Source organism: Struthio camelus, chromosome 1, assembly GCF_040807025.1.
Source record: "Struthio camelus isolate bStrCam1 chromosome 1, bStrCam1.hap1, whole genome shotgun sequence".
Taxonomy (NCBI): Eukaryota; Metazoa; Chordata; class Aves; order Struthioniformes; family Struthionidae; genus Struthio; species Struthio camelus.
Genome location: NC_090942.1, coordinates 7930228 through 7955514, shown reverse-complemented (window position 1 = coordinate 7955514; position 25287 = coordinate 7930228). Strand labels below are relative to the sequence as shown.

The window sequence follows — 25287 nt, the reverse complement described above, 5'->3', positions numbered from 1 at the left end:
GAGAAGGAGGGAGATAGGACTGACCAACAAACACTGGCCATCGAGACGATCTCTAACTCATCATCTCCTTTTATTCGTATGAGGCATAGTTGCAGTAGAAGCCCTCCTAGGAAACTGCGTGGAAGGTACTGGTAACCCTGCCATCGTCCTTCCTGGAAATGCCTGGCTGCTCCAAAGCACGCTCGTTTTCACCATTTAGCGGTGAAGCAAGTCCATAAAATGGTTAGATAAATGTCCAAAAAGCATTGTATAGGAATACTGTGCTGGAATCATCCTCTAGCCTGTAATTATTATCCAATATTGAAAGGTATTTCTTGTCTTTCCTTATTGCTAGCTGTATGCCTAGAAATAATGTCAGTGATTGTTAACTATTACAGTGGGTAGACACGAGTATGATTATTTGATTTGCCTTTTAAGCTACTTATTCACTGATGGCTTTTGATTTCAGTGAAGTAGGCGGCTGTGATACTCAATAGCTGGAAAAAGATTCATGGTTTGATTATTTAAGTGATTGTAAAGTCTCACCGGATGCATGATTGAAGTAAAATAACATGTTTGAATGCTATTTTAATTAAAACATTTGTATTCTTTCGGTAGCCAGAAGTGCAACTTGCAGAAGGCTTTGATGTCTTCATGCCTAAATCTCAACTGGACTCTATATTATCAAACTATACTCGCTCAGGAAGTCTACTGTTTAGGAAGCTGGTCTGTGCGTTTTTTGATGACAAGACTTTGGCTAACTCTTTGCCCAACGGCAAAAGGAAAAGAGGGCTCAATGACAACCGAAAAGGACTAGACCAAAATATTGTGGGTGCAATAAAAGGTATGTTTTTCTTTTTCATGTGTGTAATTTGAACATATTATGAACCTAGGGAGAGTGTAAAGGGGTTAGTATTTGTGATGTGTGTTAGCTCTATTAAAATATGCAGTCTTATATTTGTTCCCTTTCATTCACTTTTTAAAAATAGCATCTACAGGCACAGTTTGTGTTAAGTTTAAGCTGGTGATCCCAGTTTCGGAAGTCAGCGTCTAAGGTTAGAATCTCAATGTTCATTTAAAATAACATTTTTTTTAGATATCAGAGATGCAAAGAAATCTTGAAAACATAATCACAGCGTAACTGGTGGTCTTCTATCAAAATTCTGAGGCTTGCTCGCCAAGTGCCTGTGTCTGCTCTGTAAATAGTTTAGTAGTTTGTGGCTGGATTGGGGTGAGAAGGAGGAAGATTATCCTGGGGCAAGAGATGAGTTTGATGTTCCTGAGAACTGTGGTTCCCCTTCTCTTGTGGGAGTGAATTTCTTAATCAGTGTGAGGATCCCTCTCTGGGTAGTTTTTCTTAGTGATCGTGACTTTCAGGGTCCCAGAAGAACATGTCTGCCATCAAACTCTGTTGTCCAAACATGTGAAGGCTTGCTATTAGGTCAGAGACTCAGAGCTGGATTGTATTAGTTTGATATATGAGGAAAAATACTCATTATCAAAAAGACAGGCTGTGTCGCTTAAGTAGAGCTTACTTTAGGGCATGTGACTTGTCCTGAGATACAGGTTACTTAGCTGAAGAGATGTAAGGCAGTGAGAAGAGCTTCTATAAGTACGCTGGCAACAAAAGGAGACAGAGGAACCAGGGACGAAGGACATGGAAAAGGCTGAGGTACTTGGCTGTTTTTTTGCCTCAGCATTCACTGGTAAAGCACGCCCTCCAAGCCTAGTAGCACAGTCTGTGGGAGTGAACGGATATATACGCTGATGGGGCTGGCCACTGCTCTTGCGAGGCCATTCTCTGATCTTTGAAAGGTTGTGGTGATCGAGGAAGGTAAAAGACACAACTTCAGGAAGGACATCTGGAGCAGTACAAGCCAGGCAGCCTCACCTCAGTCCTTGGGAGGGTTGTCAAGCAAATGCTCTTGAAAGCCATTTCCAAATACATGAAGGACAAGCAGGTGACTGGCAACAGCCAGCAAGGATTTACTGAGGGCAAGTCACGCCTGAATAACTTGAGTGTGTTCTGTGATGAAATGGCTGGCTCTGCGGATGAGGGGAGAGCAGCGGGTGTTTTCTTGACTTTAGCAAGGCCTTTGACATAGTCTCCCGTAGTCTCCTTACGGCCAAACTGATGAGGTGTGGATTAGGTAAGTGGGCAATAAGGTAGGTGAAAAATTGACTGGACCACCAGGGTCCAGTCAAAAGGATTGTAATCAGCAGTACAAAGTCCAGCTGGTACCCTGTTACCAGTAGCATCTCTCAGGGATCTCTAACGGAGCCAGTACTGTTTAACATCTTTGTTAACAACCTGGATGATGGGATAGAGTGTCCTTGCAGCAAGCTTGCAGATGATACCAAACAGTGGGGGGATGGTCCATTCATAGGAGGGCAGGACTGCCATTCAGAGGCACTTCAACAGGCGGGAGAAATGGGCTGGCAGGAACTCCTTGAAGTTCAGTAAAGGCAAATGCTGCAGAGTGTTGCATCTGGCGTGGACTAACCCCATGCAGCAAGACAGCCTGCACCCTGGCTGGCTAGAAAGCACCTTTGCTGCTGACAGAGTCGGACTCTTCCCAGCAGTGCACGACGATAAGACAAGTGGCAGGAGATACAAGCTGGAACGTGGAAAATTTCAACTCGATATCAAGAAAACTCAGCATGAGGGTGGTCAACAGGGCCCAGAGAGGCTGTGGGATCTGCATCCCTGGAGATATTCAAAACTCAACTGGACGTGGCCCTGAGCAGCGTGATCTGGTTGCCCCTGCTTTGAGCCGGAGCTTGGACATAGAGACCTCCAGCGGTCCCTTTCAACTTCACTTCTGTGATTATGGGATGAAGTGTTTGTTGTTGTGGCCGTATCTGAGTCCTAATATGTCTTTCAGAATTTCTAGCAGACTTGGCCTAGCCCCTTCCCTTGACCCTGGGGGGAAAAAGAGGGGGAGCTGTAATTTCAACGGATACATTTTATCTGTGATGGCACTACTAGGTACCACTAGTACCGTGGTACACTACTAACAGTAACAGTGATCTTTATTGGCATTGCTAGTACTGCCCAAATGCTAGTACATGATCCTGTTAGCTTCATAGGGGAGACCATCTGTGAAAGCTGTGATGGAATAAGGTGCCAAGGGTTGATCTTTACTCAGCCTGGCTCCAAAAGCACCCATTTTCCATCCAAAGAACTGGACTGTGGGACACTATGGTTTCATTTATTCAGAGAAATGACTGAGCCAGTATGAAATCTCCATGAGAACAACATCATGTTGTTTGCATTATTTCGTTAGGACGTTCCTCCACCATGCACCCAGATACTCTTTAGTGGTGTGTTAGCCCTGTTCCACGACAGAGATAGAGAAGTGGAGAAAAGGCTACATTCACAACAGAAGTTAGCAGAGAACTTAAAGCAGAGACTGTTTGCTGGAAAATTACTCTTCCTGTCTGAAAACATTTTAACCACCATCTCTACAAGTAATTTAACACTTCTGCCACAGGATGATTAGCCAGGGAAAAATTCTCTCTTTTGACTTTGGCTACGCAGTGGCACTCGTTGAATCCGTTTCAGTGTTTTCCTGTGTAATCGGTTTCCCTTATGAGTCTCATCAGGCTCTCTCTCAGAACTGGGGAGAGAAAAAGAAAGAGAATGCCACTGCCAAACAAGAAAAATTGATATAGGGTTGTTTTTTTTTTTTTAAAAAAAAAGGCAATCAAAGCTATATACTGTAATTGACACTTTAATTCAAGAGCAGAGCAAGCAAGTTAATGTATCTGCTCCCCAAAGCAGGCAGCAGAGAGAGGTAGGTGTAATTCCCGAGTGCCTGATTCTCAGTTGGTGGCCTGGACACAGCCTCGTGCTACTGGTTGCCTCCCCCCAGGCCCTGGTCGCAAACGTGGATTACTGCTGCATTACGGAAGTAGAAATGTAAGGCATTGATCAGGTCCCTGTTGCGTGCACTGTATGAATTCAGAAGAGAAAGATTATTTCCACCTCGAAAGACCCTATAGTGTTGAAAATCAGACACTGGCAATGTGTGGAGTTACGCTAACTTCTCTGGGAAACCAGAAGAGTTGGTCCTATGTCCTTGCTGATCAGATTGCAGAGGAAAGGATTAAGTTGCAAAAACGTAAAGAATTTGGAGGGTGTGACTACTTTTGGACCCTTTATACCTATCAGCTAGCGCTATTTCGAAAGTGTGTGCGTGTATCTGTGTATAAAAATACCAAAGTTGTCACTGTTTCTTGAATCCAGTGAATACAGTCACACCATTCGTGTGACATCTGTTCTCAAAGATTACAAATTCTTTGAGCTGGGACCGTTTTTTTCCCCTTTGTTTGCCTGTCATAATTGGACACTGGGCTCTGAGACCTCTGACCAAGACTACAATAGCAATACTAACAGTAATAATATTTTTTTTCTATTTCTGCTCGTGTTTACTTTTCACACACCTCTCAGTTGCATGATGAAAATCGATTGCATCGGTTTCACTCTGTTTATAATTTCATATTTTCAGTATAACGTTATTAAATTTGCTGTAACTATGGCACAGAATTTCCTTTTGTGAATGGATTTAAAAGGTAACATCGATCCTCTATGCAGTATGTTTACGAAATATAAATTTGGACCTAAATGATACTTATTATTCTCAGGAATGGCTTTGTAAAATAGCTTTAAAAAAATCTCTTCCCTCTAGTTTGGCACTATGATAACTGTATAGATTCCTCAAGTGGAAGGACTTGAATCTTTCCTCAGTTTGCTTGCAGCCCTAGAAACAATTCTGAGCATGGAGTAACTGGGAGCAGATCTTCAGTTTTCCACTTCTGCCATATGTAAGGCAGCATTTATGAGCGTCTGCCACATCTGGAGACTCAGTTCCAAGTACACTACTATTTTCCTGTGATATTTTTGTGTGAAATTCATGAACGTAAGACAAAAGATGTAGACATTTTCTATAGTACAAGTTTTGTAAGTACAAGCTTTGTAACTGTGGTATTATCGTGGGTTTTTTTACACCAAGATGACTTTTGAACGATAAACGTTAAGGCACTGAGTTGGACCCTGTTCTTAACATCTTAGGTTAGGCCATTTAAGTATCCTATTTCGATAAAGTTTGTTTTATAATCCTCTTCTGCCTCCTTTTTTTCAATTCTGGTGGCACATTTAAAAAAAGATGATATCTTTTTATTTCAGTCTTTACAGAAAAATACTGCACTGCTAACCACGTGGATAAACTTCCTGGTCCTAGGGACTGGGTCCAGATTCTTCAGGATCAAATTAAACTGGCAAGAAGACGATTAAAAAGAGGCTCAGGTACGTATAGAAATAAAAGGAACAACATGTCAAATTAAAGTCTTAATTAAAGTCTTAGAGCCTTTCTATCCACAGAAGTGGTTTTTTTTTTTCTGCTGGCTATAGTTATGAGTTGTATATGTACGGTCTCTGAAAATCTGACCTCTTAAGGTTTTAGCAGGTTTCTACCAAAGTGTAAAATACAGGGTTCCCTTATAGTAACAAGTTGAAGAGCTTTCTTCGTAGCCAAGTTAAATTAGACTTTTTTCTCAAAGGTTGCCTCTAATCTCTTTCCATTAGCACCCAAAACATCTTCCCAGCGTTTGATGGAATTTGAATCCTCAAGTAGCCACCCCAGCCAGGGTTGTAGGTAAAAGTTTTTAAATTGTGTTATTTGGTCTGATAAGCCACTCACTTTACTGTTAGGACATAACCTAAATCACCTTTCCTTCTAAACCATATGGGTCCGGAAGGATGGATAAGTTTCTTCACATTTCCTTGTGAAAGAATCAGCATCACTGCAGCCAAAAAACCCCTGCTTGTGCCTACGAGGTCTGAGCAACACATAGGAGCAAGCACGCCAGCGGTGAGTAACAAGTAGTTTAGGCAGGGATTTACAGTAAAGCTGCTCAGCTTGGGCCAGGATAACCTGCGTGCTCAGGCCTTGGACCCGCCTGGCAGAGAGTTAGCTCTGTGGTGGAGGCAGAGGGCTGAGCTCTCACGCTGACGGCACACAGCTGTATCGTTTTGCTTGTGAACGATCAGTTCCAGCTGCGAGTGGCAACGTGCAGTCTCAAAAACCCCTGGAGAAATCTTGGGAATCAAAAACCAGTATCGCTGCTCAGGAGATGTGTAATTACTTTATAAACCTTAACTAACTATTCTCCTCGCTATCTTCATGTCTGCAGTCCTACAAGGGGTTTCCCTCGTACAGGGCTTCACTTACTCTTCCCTTCCTAGTGTTTTCTCGAGGGCTTCTCATGGTGAGATTTCCTGCCCGTCTCTCCCATGCAGCCTCTGACACTGTTGTCTGAGGCTCACCTGTGCCAACATCCTTAAACATGTTGCTTCGCTTTTACTGTATTAAGCTGCCTGCCTTTTCCCCTCTTCCCTGCTGCCCTTCCCTGCGATTAAGTGCCTGTTAGTATCTGCTGGTTTAAAGAATGAGAAACCTGATGGCTCCCCAGAGGTTTCCAGTGGTCCAGCTGGCTAAGGAGGGATGAGCTAGACCGCAGCAAATGAACAAACCACGTCTCTCCGGCTCCATGTATGAGCAAGCCAGGGTTTTCTGTCCAAAGCTGTGTCTCTGAAACGCACACTAAGACTGGCATCCAAAATCATTATCCACAGTTTGATTAATACCAGGAGGGAGAAGTGAGGAAAAAGTAAGACCGAAGAGAAGAGAAGAGAAAAAAAAGAGGAACGCCCCAAGGCAGAAATAACATGGAGGAAAAGAAAAGTGCAGACTATTCAGTAGTGTAAGCTTCCCTGAGCAGAGCAGCAAACCAGCGCTAGCCTTAAAAAGGGTTTCTTGTGTGCTTTGGGGGAGGGAGGAGAGAGGGATACAAGATAATCTTGTTAAAGACAGTGTCAGATTACGGGTGCTGTACAACAGGACGGCTTTCTCCCTGCTCTGAAGGCTGCCTGTGCCCCAAACTGGAAGAATGGCCGTGTGATGTCAGGCTTCGATAAGGTGAAGAGTGCAAAAGCAGGGTGTGAGGAACGCTGGGTCCCTGGCTTGTCTGCACAAGATCCCCTGGGAAAGAGGATTGACCTAATTTTGTTTTGATTTTTGTTTTCTTTCATCCTTTTTTATTTGCTTTTCTTGGTGCCTCTGCAGGATATTAATTAAAATGACAATGACATTCTGATTTTTGCCTTTTAAGTGGGGCCACTTCCATTTCTGCTCCTTTCTCAGAAAGGGAGATCTAAGCAGGGGATATTGTCTCTAAGCTAGCAAGAGAATGAAGAAAATAAAGTGAAGCTGAGTATAGTGTGGCTGAATAAGATAGGGTCCAATATCTGTCTCTGCCCACAGAGAGAAGTAAACTCATCAACCTATCATGCGGATGAGTAACGACCAGAAATTTACCCAACAAACTCTCAGTTTTATTTACTAAAATAAGTACATGGTAACTGCATTGCTAGAAAAGCTGTCTTTTTTGCGTTGTTTAGTTTACTGACCTCTTCTTAAAGTGCCTCAGTTTCTTTCTGCCAGGCCACAGACTGATGCGTTCTTTTAGATCTAGCAGGAATGATTGAAAATATCACTGCGGCCATCTTCACATTACCACGTGCTGCTTGGAGGTTCCTGCTTCTGCAGCTGAGTTGCCACAACTGATCATGGGGCACTCTGTGTTGAGCAAGCTCAGCCACATTAACTCCAACCGTCTTCACTGGTGGCTTAAACTAACCTGCCTTGACCTTGCGCTGAAGCGAAGGAGTAGTGCTCACCTCTTCACGTCCACGGCCTTTGTGACAGTAAAGCAGTAAATACCAGCAGAAAGTCAGGAGCAAACAGCTGGTTGCAGTAACATCTTGTTGAAACAAGATTTGTTAGTACTTCTATATAATAGCCTTGAGCTTCTGATATGAGAGATATAGAGCTGTACTGATCAGACCAAAGATTCATCCAATCCCGTACCTTGTTTCTAACAGAGGCTGTTAGCAGATGCCTAGGGAAGTATATAGGACCAATGGAAGGATGTTGCGATGTTTGTTAGCCTCGTCTCCTAGCCCTCAGCAGTTTTGTCCTAATGTAAACCTGGCTGGCTGCTGAGGGTTAAACCAATTCTAACTATTCATTCCGAAGCCTTACAAAAATTATTAAATCTGTACGTAACTTAGGGAGACCAGTATGGGAGGGGAGCGCAGAGGAGGGAGGAGGTTTGATCTGCTTAGGGGAAAAGGTATCAGAAGATTCTATGTTGCAAAACTTAGCTTTCAAAAACCTGAAAGCTGATGGAATCACAGCCCCTCACCTAAACACCTACATGTATGTGGAGAGCAATAACTGAAGATGAGATCCATCAAAGTGAGTGCTGAGCAGGAACCCTCCTCCAAGTTAGATATTTGGACAGGCTGAGGAGCTAGGTGGGACTTCATTCCTATTTGCCTTGGGTTCTTTGGCTTCTCCAGCCCTGAGGATTCACAGCTATAGGTCCTGCCCTTGAGCTAGGGGATCAGTCAGATTTGTTTTGCAAGACGCTATGAGGAGAAAGCGTTGATTCCCTTCTGCCCTCTGCTACCTGTGGGCAACAACAATCTATTGCTTTGAGCACTGTTACGGACTACGGGAAAGGGGGTTTAAATCCCTCCTCTGGTTTTGAAGACTTTGGCCAGTATCTCCTCCCTCTCAGGAGACTCTTTTCACCACCAGGTTGTGTGGGACTCGGTCGTGGCTGGTGAGTTTTTCCAGTCTGTGTGTGTGGCACATGGAGCGGAGGTCCATCCATCCTGAACGAGTTTCCTGACTCGTGTACTCCAAAATCATTCTTAGTTTTGTCCGAGTTTGTCGGCGTATGCCAAGGTGCCCGTGAATCAAATCTGAGTCAGAATTAAGCTAAATTGATGGGAGACTTGTTAAGCCAATATGCCTCCCTGCTAGCTGGTCACACGGATTTATTTAAATCAGTTTCTAGTTCATTTTCATGCATGGGCTTTATATAGAAAAGGCTTAAGATGATCCAGTGCAGACTATTCAGTAGCACTTAGCAGAAGCCACAAAACAACTTTTAGTCACCACTGATCTGGGCTAAATTTTAACTGCAGGAGTATTTATGAGACGAGGGGCAGGCTTTGTATTCTGCTTGCCTTCCTCTGAGCCATTTAGTCCATCCTCTGATTAGTTCTTCATTTCAAACCAGGCAGTACGACAGTGCATTCATGAGCAGCCCTCTATGCTTTATCCTGTGAAACCTTATTTCAGTCTGGTAACGTAAATCCTTCTCTAGCTTTCAGTGTTATTAATAATTTCAGATCATTCTAGCAAATGAGTGGGGTGGATCTACTTTTTGTACCTCTTTCTGTAGAGCTTGCTCTCTTGAGTATTTCCAAATTAAATGAAATCTTGATCACTGATGCTGTCCAGCTTCAACCTTATTTATCACGTTTGGCTCATCTCCTGGAATTAGGGACCGAAAAGCTCCTGACTTGGAAAGCTAATCAAAAAAACACTTTAAAATTCTGCTTTCTAGAAAATAATTCCCTTGTGTAGATTTTGAAGGGTTGTTATCCTAAGCCAAATAGAAATTCATATAAGTTTTGAATCAGTGACAATATTTTTCATAACTGGAAATACCCTTTTTAAATTTATTTATTTTGCTTTGGCTCTTTCGTAGTTCTGAAAGATTATTGCCTGAGATCTGAGACTTGGGTGTTTCTTTTATTTGTTAGATCTGAGAATAAAGCTGTCACTGCCATTAAATTTTTATTGGCCTTGTTCAGTCTTTTCAAAATTTCACAAGTTTGCTGTCACAAAGGGGAGAAGAGACTGTGAGGTTAATGTTACAAACAGATGTTATAATTAAAATTAAATAGCGTGATAATATTTTTCAGCCCTGACTATGGGTCCCGTTTCATGCCACGGCACAGCATGCTGGAGCGTAGTTTCATGGTGCCAGACCTGTCTTGTCCCAGCAGAGAAGCTGAGCCCTCTGGCTGCTGGGATGGGATGCAAAATGGCCCTGGAAAGGAAGAAGTCGAAGAGGAAGGCATATGCATAGATTTTTTCTCTTAAAGCAGCGTGAATTACAATGCGAACGGCATTGTGATTTACTGCTGCTCTGAGCAGCAGCGTTTCCCACTGCCTAGTCCTTTCACCCTGCAAAGAGAATATGGGTAGGTGACTGGTGGTCTTGCCAGCAGCGGTACAGAAAAAGACAGGCAACCATTAGCATAGAGATCTAAGATGGGTAAAATTAGAAGGAACAGACTTGCTCTTCGTGTCGCCTCTTCGTTAGACATCGTACCCAAGCTTTTTGGTTACTCAGCTCTTCATCTATTAATAAGCAACAGGTCAGGGGCTACGTCTGTTGCAGTAAGTTCTTCCTCCCTTTTTACGTTCTGAAGAGCATACAAGCCATTATTTTATAACGGCTGCCCATTGCTTAGACGGAAAGGCTGATACAGTATGACTAATACTCCTAAAGGACGGAGGGTAAGAGCTGTTCATGCAAAGTAATTACATTGTACATAACCTGGAAGCTTTTGATTGCCATACTCAATAAAGGAAAACGGAGCAATGTTAGAAAACATGCTGAAACTTTTCAGGCTGGATTGATTTAAATAAATGGCATGCCACGACGTTACATCCTTAAACTGTTCCTTAAAATTAACCTTACCTTGTTGCAATGTAAAATAGTGGGAACAAAGGAAGAAAAAATGCTTCTGGAGTATGCCTTTTCTCCCACATCCTCGTTCAAATTTCTGCTTTTATTGTCTTGTATGGTTTTCTTTTTCCCATTCTATTTCTCCTCATCTTTCTAATTTCCCTCGCTTGTGCTTTTTAATAGATTATCTATGTCTTGTGAGACAACAGATTCTATATCAGATTGGTTTGTGTTTAGCAATAGACACAAGGCCAGAAAGGATGTAGGACATATGGATGTAGGAGTATGAGATGTGGTATAGTGCTTTTGTGGCCAGTATCTTTCTTAGATAAAGATAGCAGTATTAAAATGAGTAACTGTCGTGCTAACCGTCCTGAGCATACGTGTACTTCCGTCCAAGGAGAAAAACAGCAGGTGTGTGCTTAACAGATGAACACATGTACACCAGAAGCTAACCAGTTTTGCGGAGGGGGGGACCCCCCTCTAAGGAAATAACTGCCAGAATTGTTTTGCAAGAGCTACTGAGCTGTCTAAGCAGTGGATAGAGAAGAGGTGCAGAATTCCCACAGTAGGATCTATTCCTGCCTGCCTTGTCTTGCAAGTTGACTTAAGACAAGTAAAGTTTGGCTGGCGCTCTGTGGGTGCGGTTGTTGAAGGCAAACTTTCTTTCCTGTTTGGAATAGAATGTGAGAAGATGCTGGTTTACATCCATGTTAGGAGGTCAAGGTGTTGGTTGGATCATGCATTTGTGAGCAGGAGCTTTGTTGGTCATAGTTCCCCTGAAGCTGTGGTTACTCATTCAGTTTCATAAAACAAATTCAGGTGCCTACTGAGAAGAGTGAGTAGGCTATCCATGCATCTTTCTTTTTCCTGCTCTCTTCCTGGCACTGGCACAAGCATTCGTGTGGCCGTGTTGCTAGTTTTTAGCTAGATCCAATCCCTGTGATCACATGAATGTTTGTGCTGCCATGAGGAATGGGACTGGAACAATTGGTAGGGAGCAGGACTCTGTCTTTGAGCAGCATCGCAGTCTTGTGCCGGGTTAAAATGGCTAGGTAATTAATTTTGTTGCCGACAAAGCCAGTTCTGCAGATTTGGAGACCGAAGTCCTTTATCTTTTGAAAGCCAGGTGCTTCCTAGCTTCCACTTGTTTCTTTCTGTATTTCTACTTTCCTCTAAGTTCAGTTTTACCAAGAGCCATTACGTAGAAAGGCAACCACATCTCCAGAGTGGCTTCAAGAGCTTTCAGCAAATCCATGCTATCCACTTGAGTGGATAGCATGGTTGACGTGGGCCCAGGGGCCTGTGGGGAGGAATCTTTCCAACCCATCACCAGGACTCATGTTTGGCTTCCCCCATTTTATTATAGCTTGAGTCCCTTCAACCCATGGGGCCAGTTATAGCTTCCTCTCATGTGTGCTTATTGGCTCTGCCACAGCATCTCTTGGTGCAGGTAGGTCTTTGTAACATAGCTAGAGGTTGGTCTCAGACTGTCACTCCAGATGTTTTAAATGGTGTATATCCTGTTGGATGGTTCTAAGCTACTCATACCAGCATGGTCTCTCCTCCCTTGCTCATCCACTCTTTCCATCACAGTTAGTCAGGTCCAGATTCAAACCCAACCTAGAGGTAGAGAATCATGTAATCTCTTCCCATTTATTGAGGCACCCGTTCTTTTCAAAAAAGATTTTTGCAGTAAGCTGTACTGAGTACCTAATTTGTTTCTGCTCAGAAACAAATTATTGTAGGAAGTGGGAAAAGGGTATTGGTTCAAGGCACATTTCAGACTAACTTGCAGTTCCATGGCATGTGCCTGTCGGTGCTCCCCCTTCAAACCTTCTATGGGAGGAGGGCTGTTTTGTACTAGGGGTTGGTTGTGTGTGTGTGTGTGTGTGTGTGTGTGTGTGTGTGTGTGTGTGTGTGTGTGTGTGTGTGTGTGTGTTTTTAATCCAACTAATTTCACAGAACTAAGTAGAGCATACAGCTAAAAATTAAGCTGGCATAAATGGAAGTAAGAGAGAAAGCAACGTCTTGGTCCAAGGACAAATAGCCAGGAGTAGCTGGAAGCAGGGAACTCTGATACAGATGAGCAGTTGGATTAGTTTTTCTTGTGATATCCTCATAAAGGCAACAACTCAACATCCTTCTTTATAGGGCTGTGCTGAAGATGATCAGGACAGTTAGTTTAATTTCAAGTGTGAGCTTAACTGAGTTGTTCAGTTTATGTATAGCCTTGGTCAGATTTGATGTCTATGGGTATTGTGCAATGAGTGGATGTATGTATTTGTGAGTAGGTGTATATCCACCACATTGAACATGTACAATGTAATGGACATATCTGCCTGTTCCTTTATGACCGCACCTAATTTGCTTAAGTACTCTCAAAGATCTCATTGTGTTTTAAAGGTCTTAACTACCATGCTGAGGTGCCAAAACCCCCAGGTAATAGGATTTTGAACGGGGCATGTGTGGGTTAGGCACCAAATTTCTGCTAGATGTCTGTAACTTAGTTGGGGTTCTAACGCACGCTCCAGGGTCCTACGGTCTAACAAGTTACTGCACATCAGCTGAGCCAAATTACGTTGGCCTGTGGCAAATATGAGATGAACAAATTAGGCTTTTAACCTTCCTTCACCGTGGGCTAAATTAAGTCAAATAAGCTTGCATAAGCTGTGGGTTGAAAGCATGTGTGTATAAACAGTCTGTAATTGCCTGTGTATCTGAGCAGTTATGATGTGCTTTTGTAATTATGGTGGATAGCCACCTGCATCTTTGAACACATTCTGCCCGTGTAGGTCTGTCCCTTGCAGAATGAGCTCTCCTGTGGTCTCAGGAAGTTTGGGTGCAGGAGTCAGAAATGGGAGTATTTGCAATTTCTGCTTCGGCGTTTGGTGCTGGCAGCTTTTGGAGTTTGGAATACCAACCTTTGAGGCTCTTCCTCCAAGGACCACCGAAGCTGGCTTAACAAATGGGACTTTTCCTGTTTAATTTTGTAAAATGATCCCAGCTCCTTTTATCAGCCGGATGGCCTGAAACCTTAAAGGGAGCAGGTATTAGTCCAGCCCATTAAGGGCACAACTGCTTATTAATACAAAACTCCCTCTTCTAAGCTTGCGTTTTTATTGTATGGCCTCTTCCTCCAAGTAGTGACTTTTTAACTGAGCACTAGCATATTTGCAGCTGAGGAAAGTAGATAGAAAATGCAAAATCACTCTACAGTATGTAGCTTTTTAATCGCATTCCTGTATTCAGTAAAAGTAATGAAATTTCTTGTTTATATTTGTAATCAGCAGAGGCAACTGACTGTGATGAGAAGCCGGACATTTCTCTACTACAAACAGGTAAAACGCATTAAAATTTTTATCAGCTTCCAGTGTGTGTGTTTGTTTATTTATTGCACAGAAGCAGTTTTCAATAACCCTGGCATGCCATATGCAATTGGGTAATTGCACACAGCACCCAGCTATCTAAGTTTTGAATGCCCTGTATTCAAAAAAAAAAAAAAAAAGGCACAAGAATTTTACAATTTCATCTTCTATTTCATATTCATGAAACCTCAAGTTTCACAGTCGCGGCTAAGCTAAGACGACCAGTAAGTGACCCTTGTTACTCCACGTAGTGATTTCTGCTCATTCCCAGTATTTCTGGGAGTTTTCAGGATTCTTAACACAGTTTTGTCAAGGACAGACACAATAACTTGTATTACAGCATCTTTTCCGTTGTCCAAGGTATCAGCAATAATGTCTTGGATTTACAGAAAGATTGCAAATCTGTGCGCTAGTTAAGTGTTGTTTTACTTTCTCTTGAAGTGCAGCCACCCTGACTCAAAGCCTGACAGTTGTTAAACAGCAGTGCAGCTAAGCAGCGGTGTGGGTTAGGAAAATGAAATTTCTGCATGCTTTTGTATGCAGTGTTGAAATTAAGAGCACGCTCTCGTTAAGAGTCAGATCATCAGCAGGTGCCTGCTGGTAGGAACTGAGCTCCCATTCTCTGAAAATGCAGCGGGGCCAGAATCTGTGGTGATGGTCTTTTTCCTGCGTGTGTAATTTCACTGAGATGCAGCTTAATATCCCCAAGGTCCAAGAAAAAGGAGGGAAAATCTGTAGCCGACAAATAGGATCATGCCTTTGCAATTTCTGAGAAGAACAGGACGTTGCTGGTTGCTCAGTACCTGGAGGCTCCGGGGTGGTGGGTACAGTGTCATCGCAGCATCTGTCTCGGCAGAGTCGCTTCCGGGTCTCCCTTACGCAAGGGCTGGAGAAGGGGGCTTTCGTTCATGGGTGCTCTTGTGCTGAGGGCTAGAGCAGCAGCCGCCAGCAGCGGAGCCCCGTCGGTTGAAACCCTGCTGTCGGCGCACGTGCAGTTACTAGGGAATAGGACCAGTGAAGCAGTGGTGAGGACAAGCAGCTATAGTCTTGTTCTGGCATGGGCCCAGTGGGGGCTGGGAGCACGCGCTTGCTGGGAGCCGCCGTGCTGCTTTCTTGGCTAGCCGCTGAATATTTCAGGGTAGTAGTGTGATAATAGACGCAGGAAGCTCTGGTTTGAAAGGTCTCTTCCAAGGGACATCCTGTTTGTTTCTTTTATCAGGCAGGGAAGCAATTCTACTGAAAGCGAACCCTAATAAACGTCGCTAATGCGACCCAGTGTTATCTTTTCAGTCCTCTAGTAATCGTGTTAAGGAGCAGAATTATTGGATTGTTGTGCTTTTCTTTGAGCACAATTTCTGTAGTTGCCGCTTGCGTCTTGTGTTATTGATGGAAACGAAGAACCCCTTTCCGTTCTGCAGATCGCTGCCCTTGTAGTCCGATTGCTCACACACCTTTGAGCATCTGTGCATACGCGCAATTCTTCAGCTGAAATATTTCTTTTGCAGTGTGTACTTCTCCGTACTATCTGTGGAAAGATGCCTAAATAAACCCTGCTGCAATTTGCATTGGTGGGGGAGGTGATGTTCACAGGCTGTAAGCCAAGCATTTGACTCACACCCATTATTATATATGTGCAAGTGCCTCTTTATAGAATGTATCAATGTAATATCATGCTGTTCTTGGAAGCAAATCGTTTAATGTGATATACAGACAGTATAATGACAGTAATTATGATAGAGAGCCACAATACAGGTGCTTTCTTTCAAGGACTCGAGCAAAAGAGGTGGGGTATAACTTTTGCAGAGGTCTTTCCCTGTCTTAGTACTGCTGCTTTTATAAGCGGGTGTTATTGACAGATCGTTTACAGGAGCCTTGGTGTGGTCTATTCAGCTATCTTTTCTGTTTAGCTTGAAAATTCTTTGGAGAAGAGCGTCTCTTACTGTGTGTTTGTACAGTGCCTCGTGCAACGGGCCTTGATCGTACATGACATCTCCAGGAGCTATCACAAGATAAATCAGGCATGATCAGTCGTTAACCTAGTATGTTAGCGGAATAAAACGAGACAGAATCAGATTGCTTGAGGGGAGTCTTGCAGGAGACTGGGCTGGAGCAAAGATGGAGTGCTGAATCTATTTATGACAGAGTGACAGACATTAGATGGTTACTGTCTTGGTCTTCAAGAATGGAACTAACTTGCGAAGCAAAAAAGCCCAGACTGAATGAATTGAATCAATGGTAAGTGTTAGTGGGAAGAAAAAAAAAAAAAAAAAAGGAAACTCGCATGCCCTTAATCTTCCATTTCTGCTCAGTGAGCCCTGCCCATATTGGCAATGTGGAATCTGCTGCCTCCTTGTGCAGCGCTAGCAAAGCCTTGGAGTTTGGAGAGAGCAGGCACGTTCTGCTTTCAAAGCCCTCCTTTGGAACTTGAATCTCGTGTAAAAGATGTCACACTAATACCTCCTCATAAAATGAAAGGGGACGTTTTTGCCCAATTATATTTTAGCACTTCAGAGCACAAATGCTATCGTTTTAGAATCACCCTGGATGCTAAGTGTGCCTTTGCTTTGAAAGCTGTTGATTGAAGAGTGTTTAAAGCAAATTGGAAGAACGGTGGCAGTTAAACTTACTGGGAACTTTGGCACATTAACAGATAAATCCGAAGAAAATACCAGAAGGATTGTGTCTAACAAAGGTGAACAAAGCTCAGGTTTTCCATAGTACCAGCTTTTGCACATACTAATGCGATCTCTTGCTTCAGCCGAAGTCTGTGTCCAGACCTGAGCTGAGAAAGATCTGACAGCTCCCAGGCTAGTTACCGTGGAGTAACTGGAAAGACTGATGAGTTTCCTGGTGATCTAAGAACCCAAAAGGTGTCAGATAAATCTTGAGCAGAATGAAGATGTGCCAGCCTTTTGAATCTTTTTGTATAAGTTGGCATTGCGAAAAGGCTCTTCTTAGTTTGGCCCACAATTTGCAACAGCATCTGAATTTAGTTTAAAAATAATAATAATGATCCGTAAGTTCCGCGTGTGGAAACAAATTTAAGCCATCTGCAAACCCTTTTCATGAATCCTCATCTTTAGAATTACATTTGAAAGGTACAGGCAGCCCAGGACCATGACAGAACTTTCCTTATACCTGTGCTTTGGACCAAAAACTGTGCTGAAGGGTTCACATAGTTTCTCCACACTAGGGTTAATTTTTAGGATGAGAAAGAATTTTGATATCCCTAAAAGGAGCAGAAAAAGCAACATCTCAATCCTCAGGTCCAAGGGTGATAACAGCTTTGTGAAAAGATGAGAACAATCTCTTGGTAAAGGAACCAATGATAAGAAAACAGCAACAATCCAATTCTATACAGGTTGTCTCCTTTTCTTTTGAAATACAATATCAAGAAAACGGAACTTCAAAAAAAAAAAAAAAACCTTTTCGAAACCTTAAATATAAATCCTTTATTGTAAAATAAATCTTTATCCTTTCAGTGCATGATTGTATGAGTCTTCCCTTTTCATTGAGTTGTATTTGCTTCTCACACTGATTGATGTCTGTCTCCTATTTGCCCTGTGTTCTTAGGGCTATAGTTGTAATTCTTCTGTCCATCTTTCATTGTTCTGTTTAGAAAAAAATACATTCTTAAAGTGGTTTAAAAAAGATGGCATATAGGTTTGAGTTTCTTTTTTTTTTTATTCTGCCATATACATTTAGACTGCTGTGGGGGTTTTTTTTTTCAGTTTTTTCCAAAGAACATCCCAAAGTATGTACTCTAGGTTTAAAATTCATGTGGTGCTTTTTTCACTTCTTCAGAACCGTAACTTCAAAGAGGTGAGCATTGCAGTACAATGTGTGCCATATTCTAATGCAGTGCTTTACATCTGAAGTGCTGTGTACTATATTTTCTGTGAAAAACTTTGCTCACAGATTATGTATTTTAAAAAAATCTTTTTATTTAATTTGCTCTGCTCTGAGTGGAATTCAGCAATTGCTATCGGCATACACACCAGCAGTTCAGCCCTACCACAAATTAAAATTAGATACTCAAATATATAATTTCCATCCTTTTTTTTTTTTTTTACAAATGACTGAATGGATTTTAAAAGGTTTTTTTAACCTAATTTCTTCAAACTCTTTCTTCCTTCAGGTAACCCTTTTGACACAACAGATAGTCTGGTAGACACAAACCCAGATTTTTCTGCTTAAATTTTACATTCTGCGTCAGTGTTTTTAGCAGATAGAAACATCCTCTCGTTCGAATAACGTCACTGCAAGACCTGCGTGAGAATTTCAGCGTACTGCAAGATGCGGACGTCCATACCGTTCTCCTTTCAAATTCGTGATGCTTCATCCGTTTCCCATGTCACCCGAAATAACAAAACCGCCAGATCATTTTGCTGTTTCTCATCTTAATTAAAGATGATTTTCCTCCATATCCAATGCATAATTTAGTGTGGGATCCACTCTAACCGAAGATGTTCTCCTGCCTTGGTGTTTCCTTCCCGACTGTACTTTCCCATGTGATCATATGCTCGCCAGCAGCCTTTCACCTGAAGCTCTGCAGAGGCAAAGTAAAACACGGTGGGGTGACTCCTCCCAGCCAGGAAGCTGGGACGGCATCTCTCTCCAGCACGAGCCCGGGGGGGGGCTCGATGAGCCTTTCTCTAGGGAAGCTGCTTTGCTCTTGTGGTTCTGCAGACCCAACTTCTCCGGCTGCTGCTTCTCTGCGTAAAGAACAAACGGTACAAGGCCATACACAGCCGTAATTAAAAGATCCCCCACTGGAGTTAGCGGTAAAGCAGTCGGGCGGGATTCAAGCCAGCGGTGTCGAATTCTTCACGTACGATAGGTAGAAGCTGTTGCTCAAACGCGTTGGAGTTCCCGTGCCTGGTGCTAGCGTGACGGCGCTCAAGGAGTTTCGTAGTGCAGGCGGCGCAAGGAGATAATTTCCTCCCTGCGTTCTTCTCCGGCTTCCCCTGCCACCTCAATCTTCAAACATATTAGTTTGCTGATTTCTGGGAAGAGGGTCTTGCGCACTGTGATTTGTCAACCACTGTCCTCGGGGACAATATTTGTGAATAAAAAAAAAAAAAAAGTCACCTTTTGACTGGCACTCGATTGATGTCTCAGCAGTTAAGAGGAGAGAATTGATCGAGAAGTTGCACTACCCCCTTAGAGGTTCCAAGGGTTGGTCCTTTCAGGTCAGGGCTGAGGCGAAATCTTACGTGGCCCTCCACGCAAACTATCACTTCTGCACCTTTCAACAGCACTAAATTCACTTTAAAAACGTAGGCAAAGAAGTCTAGAAGGTCTTACCTGCAACATATATTGATCACCAGACAGTTTGAGTGTGTTTCCTGGAACTGGAGAGATTGCTCTTGCCTTTACCATTGTGTTTCATTTTCCTTTGCATCGTTTAGGCCCATCGGGTTTCTTTTTCCTTGAAACTATTTGGCCTTTGAGTGTTTCAACTGAAGTGCTATTACACAGTGTTCCCCCACCCCGAGTGTTTAAAGTTTTCTTTCCTTTTCTAACGACCCCAAAGCCCGTTTCTCAGAAGCTGTCGAATGCCCGCTGAAGCCGGTGGGAGCAGCGCGTTCCCTCGACGCCTCCTGAAAACTCGGGCTTTCTGCCCTTCCCCACCCGTGTCCCGGGTACCCTTAAGGATGACCGTGTTCTCTTGGAAACTGTGGAATATATTGAATGTGCACTGCGAACCTTAAAAGAGCCTTTCCCTCCTTCGCGGCTGCTTGGAGTTGTCTGCAGCGGGCAGGGGCTCGCGGGTGCCCCCGCGTGACCGGGCCCTCGTTTCCGTATCGTAACACTTTGGCAACGGAATCGCGGTTTTGTAAATTTTCAAGATTGCGTTTGTGTTTACTTACTGTGACTACTGTTCAGACTTTCTTCAGAAATCTTTTTATAGGGTTTATTAGAGGGGGGGGGAAATCATTCCATATTTAGGTAAAAATGTCTCAATCTTCTGTATATATGTTTTATTAATATGTAAATATTTAGATATTTTTAAATTACTATGTTCTTAATAAAGCGACAAGGGACTAGTTGTGGAATGGTGTATAACATTGTGTTGTGTTATCAATCTCTGGGAAACCCTCTTTGTCAGTTCAGAAAAGAAAAGCTACAATAAATAACTTTAATTGAACGTGTGTTTTCTGTGTTTTGTGCTAGATTCTTGTATTTCAAAAGAATTACTTACCACTTAGAGGACTAGGTAAGGAAAGGTGCGGAAAAACAGAAAAGTTGCTGCCAGAATATGATTTTTTAACCGTCTCAGATGGAAACTATTGTGCCTGCCAATCAGAACAATGGCTATATCAAATCTCATAATAACTCTTGAGTAGTAAATGCTGATATGCTTGAAGTCTAATTTTAATTGAATTAGGTGCCTTCATAATCTTCACTTAAAAGGTTAAGCTCTGCTTCTATGGAAACAACACATAGGAAGGACAAACCAATACTCATCCTCTGGAGTAGCTTGGTAATTTCTTATCGCACCCTCATCAAATGTTGTTTAGCCGTAGAAAATATTTCCTGCAAAAACACGTTCCTTGGTAATCTTCAATCAATTACAAGGAGCTAGTGAAGTGACTCAGCTCACCTTCCCTGTTTTGTGGCAGGAGCACTAGGGAGCAATTGCTAGTAAAAAGTCGCGTGGTAGTTTCATTTCCACTCCGGTGGTTGTGCTGATGCACTGCAGCCGGGCACGCATCTTGCATCCGTGTATACAGCATGAGTCAGCTACGTCACTGTTAATTGTGGAATATTTAAAAAGCAAGTAAATAGCGATTGAATTTGCCTCTGCCCTCCACGTGACCAAAAATTGGCTTCAGACCTGAATGCAACTCGTCGTTTGTGCAACTAACGATCAGCTGGGTGGATGGAACAAATCCATCCTTAGCTGAGCAACAGTTATTTTCACTAACCTGCTCTGCCGTGCACGTCATCCCAACGTGGTTTACTTTTACCTGCCTCTTTCCGCCACGGGGGAGGTTATCGGGCCGTTACTTGTCACGTGAGGTGGAATGCTGTTCGTGAAGACGTGATTGCAGACATGTTGTGGCGTTCTGCATTGGGAGCCACCCTGCAGGAAATCTCACCCGTGCCGCAAAGTGAGTAGTAAGTAGTCTTGTAAAGCTGCCAGTTCACCTGTTGGAAGAGCCGTACGGGCAAACTAGCAAAGTAGCCGGAATCACAGCCCAGGCTCCAGTGAAGCTTCAGCTTCGGTGCCGTGCCGTTGAGATAAAGCCTTCCTCTAGCCTATTTACGAGCCGCTAGAGATTAATACGTTGGGTGAAAAAAATCCTTCTGAAGCTTAACAGGAAAAGGATATCCTCCTGGTAACATGAAAGGAAACTGGAGCCCAGGCTTCATAAAAAATGCATTAATTGCAAGACAAGAAGAAAGTCATCTGAAGTGCCTGTGACATGTTGGGTTAGAAATGGCTGCCTGAGTCTTTCAGGAGAAACGCACGGGCGTGCGGGAGCGGCTCGGGTATCGGCAGCCCCGCCGTGTCCGCCCGAGCGCAGGTGCAGCAGCGACAAACCGGTCGGCAACGCGCCGGGCTTGGGGCTGGTTCCTGCCCGGCCTCCTACGAACGAGACTGATGTAGCGGGATTTCACGAGAGGCCCCTGTGAAAATAACCCCATCGCGCACACTCTTCCCCCAAATCTGCAGTAGTAAATTGCCTCGGAGGAGATGCCAAGAAATGATTTTTCCCCTCCGATGGCTTGCCCGCCGGTCGGAGAGCCGTGGACCCTTCACCTGCCACAATGTCGGCTGTCGCTGCCGAGAGGCTCCCGATTCGTTTTTACAAGTAGGTCAGGTATGATTTCTCATCCGCCGAATGCTAATAAAAGGCACTGATGTGAAACCTATAACATTATGTGTATAAATAATTTAGCTCAGTTGTGTAAACATCGATTCTGAGCGCTAAAAAAAAAAAAGGAAATAATGCGCCATTGGCTTCCCCCCTACCCCTGCGCGTATGTTGTTGCGCAGAACTGCAAACGGGGGCAAAAAGTAGTTAATCTTTGGAGAATTTGGAAATGTGAGAGACAAACCTCTTGCGTTTCTTACGTTTCCTTTACCCAGATCCTCAGAGGTACAGAGGAATCAGGATGAGCGAGGTAGCTAATTAGAAACAAAGATGCTAATTTTGTCTTGTAACCGCAAGTGTTGACAAACAGTAGTACGACGCAAGGTGGCTGGGTTTACTGGTCAGATTTATGGACCTGCAATGGGCTAAAGCCGTTCTCTTCCCTTTACGCATCTCACCTCCCTAGGGCTGAGGCAGGCACCCAGGAAATCAGTTTGGTCGTTTGGCGTTCATCCAGCCTCTGAAATAACTGTATTAAGTTGGGACTTTTGCCCCATAGTTGTCCCCAAGTGGGCAGGAGGTTCCCCCACCACAGTCCCTAGAACACAGGGTCCAGAGAGGCCATGACTGAAGACCTGGAGGTCTTCTGCAGGACCTGGAGGTCTTCTGCAGAAGGGCAAAAGCCAGCTTGGGACCAGCGGCACCATCAAGGGCCGACACCAGATCTCTAAGCAAATGGTCCCATGGCATGGCCAGGCCCTCGGCCCCACGGCCAGGGTCCAGCTCTCACTCTGCAGGGCCTCCCTCCGGAGCAGCACCCTAGCCCAACCACGGCGGCTGAGCTAAAAACAAAATAGCAATAACACAATCAGCTCGCTCGGTGAGCAAATCCATCCATTGAGAGCAGCTGCAAGGGGCAAGTGATGGACTGTGGTTGGAAAGCAGCTGCCTTGGCTCCCTGCTGCCATGCGAGACCCTCTGGAGGGCGCATTATCACGGATTACGAACTGGTTTGGCAGGTAACACACTGCTAGCTTCACCCGGGGCCCATTACTTGCCAAACTGGTTCATAATCTTCCATAATGCTCTCCGGAGAGGCGATTAATGCTTCTCTGGTGGTCATTCTGCTCTCCCTGCTGGCTCTCCCCGTTGTAACTGTGCTTTAATGCGTCCACATGCCTCCGAAAGTGAACGTTGCACCACGGGGCACGGGACAGGGGAGGACAGGGCTGCTCTGAATAAGTGCAGATCAGCTAAATGAGGGAGGAAAATCCAGGGAGGTTAAAATAATAAAGAAAAGTCTTTATTAGCACCTACGGTGAGCTAGTAGACTGCTTGCTGTCCCCGCTCCGGTTGTCACGGGTTGACAGCATCTTCCTGCACCTGACTCCAGCCAAAATACAGGGCAGAGTGAAATGAAGTTGGGGGTCCCCACTGTGCCTCCTCCTTCCTGGCCTCATCCAACTTTCTCCCCCCGTTGCCAGAAGGCTGCTGCTGTTTTTATGGAGAAACAGGTAGATTCATCCCCTGAGCAGCTGCCTTTCCCAGCACCGCACACCCTCTCTGTCCCCGGAGCCCAGCTGGCTCCTCTCTGCCCCTGCTGCATTTTCTCCCCACAGGACGGGAGATGTCCATAGGCCACCAGTGGCATCCGCAGCCTGTCCCCGGTGCCCGCCCAGCTCCCTAGGGTTAGAGGCCTGCAGGTGCCCGCGTGTCTGGCGCTGCCTTGGAGGCATCTGGCTAAAGCAAGGGCGAATTGCAGGAAGGCAGCTGAGCTTTCTACATATATGGGCATTTTGGTCACATGCAAACTCCTTGACAGCTCGCCATGAAGTTAGTGAGGAAGAATCTGGCCTAGAACCAGCATGTGGCTATTGCTGTTACCGAAGCTTAGAGAAAGCAAAGATGAATGTAATCATTTAATCCCAAGAGATTTCAGGATTCACTGGCTATATCTCATGTCTCCATTCATAGTTGCACAGGGGATGTGTGTAAACCGCTCCGTTCTTATCTGGATGTACCTCAGCTCCATTCTCATTTCCGTCTTCCTGATTTATTGCACTTGTGTTTAGACCTCGGCTGTACCCGCTGCAGCATTTTCCTTCCTTCTGCCACAAAGCAGTGGAGAATCGGGGCTTCCTCACTGGGCCCAGTTTTTGGCTGATGAGACTCACCGTGACTCCCTCGGTCCCTGGGGCAGGCAGCAAGACCTGCCCTCCACACCCAACTTTCCTTCCTGCCCCGGGTGCGAGGCCAGGGCTGAGTTGGCGCCTTGCGCCCTGCAGCCCACCACGCTCCTCGGAGCCACCGACAGGAGGCTGCGAAGGCTGCATCAAAGTTGCTGCAAGATTAAAGATGACAGAGGCAGTGACAGAGGCGGTGCGGAGACATCAAAGTGAAACGTTATCAGAAACAGAGTGAGGATGCTGGTTCCAGTCAATTTAGCAAAAACAGTGCATTCAACAGAAAAGCCAGAACGGGCATGCTTAGAGAGGAAAAAGTGAAAAAGATCATTGGGAAGAAAACGAAATCTGAACTGTGGCACTGGTGGAATTGATGAGACGGAGCTGCTTCTGGAGGCTCCCACAAGGATGTGCAGTGACTTGCTGGGTGCATGGCTTACTCAATGGTCAGAAGACATTGAGGTGCACCAGTTTGAAAGGGGGGCACTTCAGAGAAATACCTAAAGGCTTTGCGGGGCACTGGGCCTGCTAGAAGGTATCCAGGGACTCTTGATCTTCCCTACCAGGACTTCCAAGCATTCACATCAGCAACAATTTAGGAGAATTAGGAATAATTTGGGAATTAGGAGTCTGGTTAAACATAGAAAGTATATTCTCACTTTGTTAATACATAAGCTCATGTTTGCTAAAAAAAAGCCCATCTGTCACAGTATGTCAGGGCTGTTCTAGGAATGTGCCACCCTGGGACACGTGTGTGTGCTGGGCTTCCTTCAAATGGGGGCATTTTTGCAGAATGTGGGTCTAAGCTGGGGTTTTTTTTGTCTCTTTGAGTCCCTGAAGACCTCAGCTGCACCAGCTGCTCTCCTTTACCTTCCAGCCCATTTGGCTTTCTCTAACTTGCTGTAAAGTCAATCACAAGACACAGATCCCAAAATATGTTTCAAATATATTTTGGTTCCAAGGTTGGCCAGAGGCAGGCACTTCTGGACAACGCATAGACAGCGATGGTGGAGCAGGCGAAGCAAAATGTTCATCAAGCACACAGGACTAGAAAGCATCCTTGGTTCAGGATTAGCTGAGCAAAGACCTTTCCTGACAGACGGTTTTGAATAACCTCTAACCATGGAGACTCCACATGCTGTTCACACAGTCCACCTCTCACAGGAAATGCAGCACTCAGGGCTGCGGCGAGTGCCTGTGCCGTAGCCTCTGCGGTGCCTGGCCCATGGAGCGATCGCTTCTGCCAAGTAGAGCGGAATGAACGAGGAGAAGGCAGCTCCGGGCTTCGTCAGTCCCCAAAGAAGTGGCCTATAC

The 25287-nt window shown here is 44.4% G+C and overlaps 1 protein-coding gene across 2 annotated transcripts in view; it reads left to right on the top strand.

The window, feature by feature from the left end:
- BEND7 (BEN domain containing 7) overlaps window positions 1–20115 on the top strand; it is a 46697-nt gene extending 26582 nt beyond the window's left edge. Inside the window, exons 6-9 of one of the 2 annotated variants that reach the window (XM_068916075.1) lie at window positions 598–823; window positions 5168–5287; window positions 13887–13937; window positions 18103–20115. In XM_068916075.1, coding sequence (XP_068772176.1) covers window positions 598–823; window positions 5168–5287; window positions 13887–13937; window positions 18103–18161 — 456 coding nt within the window. In that variant the 3' untranslated portion in view covers window positions 18162–20115. The remainder of the gene's footprint in view (window positions 1–597; window positions 824–5167; window positions 5288–13886; window positions 13938–18102) is intronic. The other variant, XM_068916154.1, reaches the window with a different exon arrangement.
- Window positions 20116–25287: the final 5172 nt, after the last annotated feature.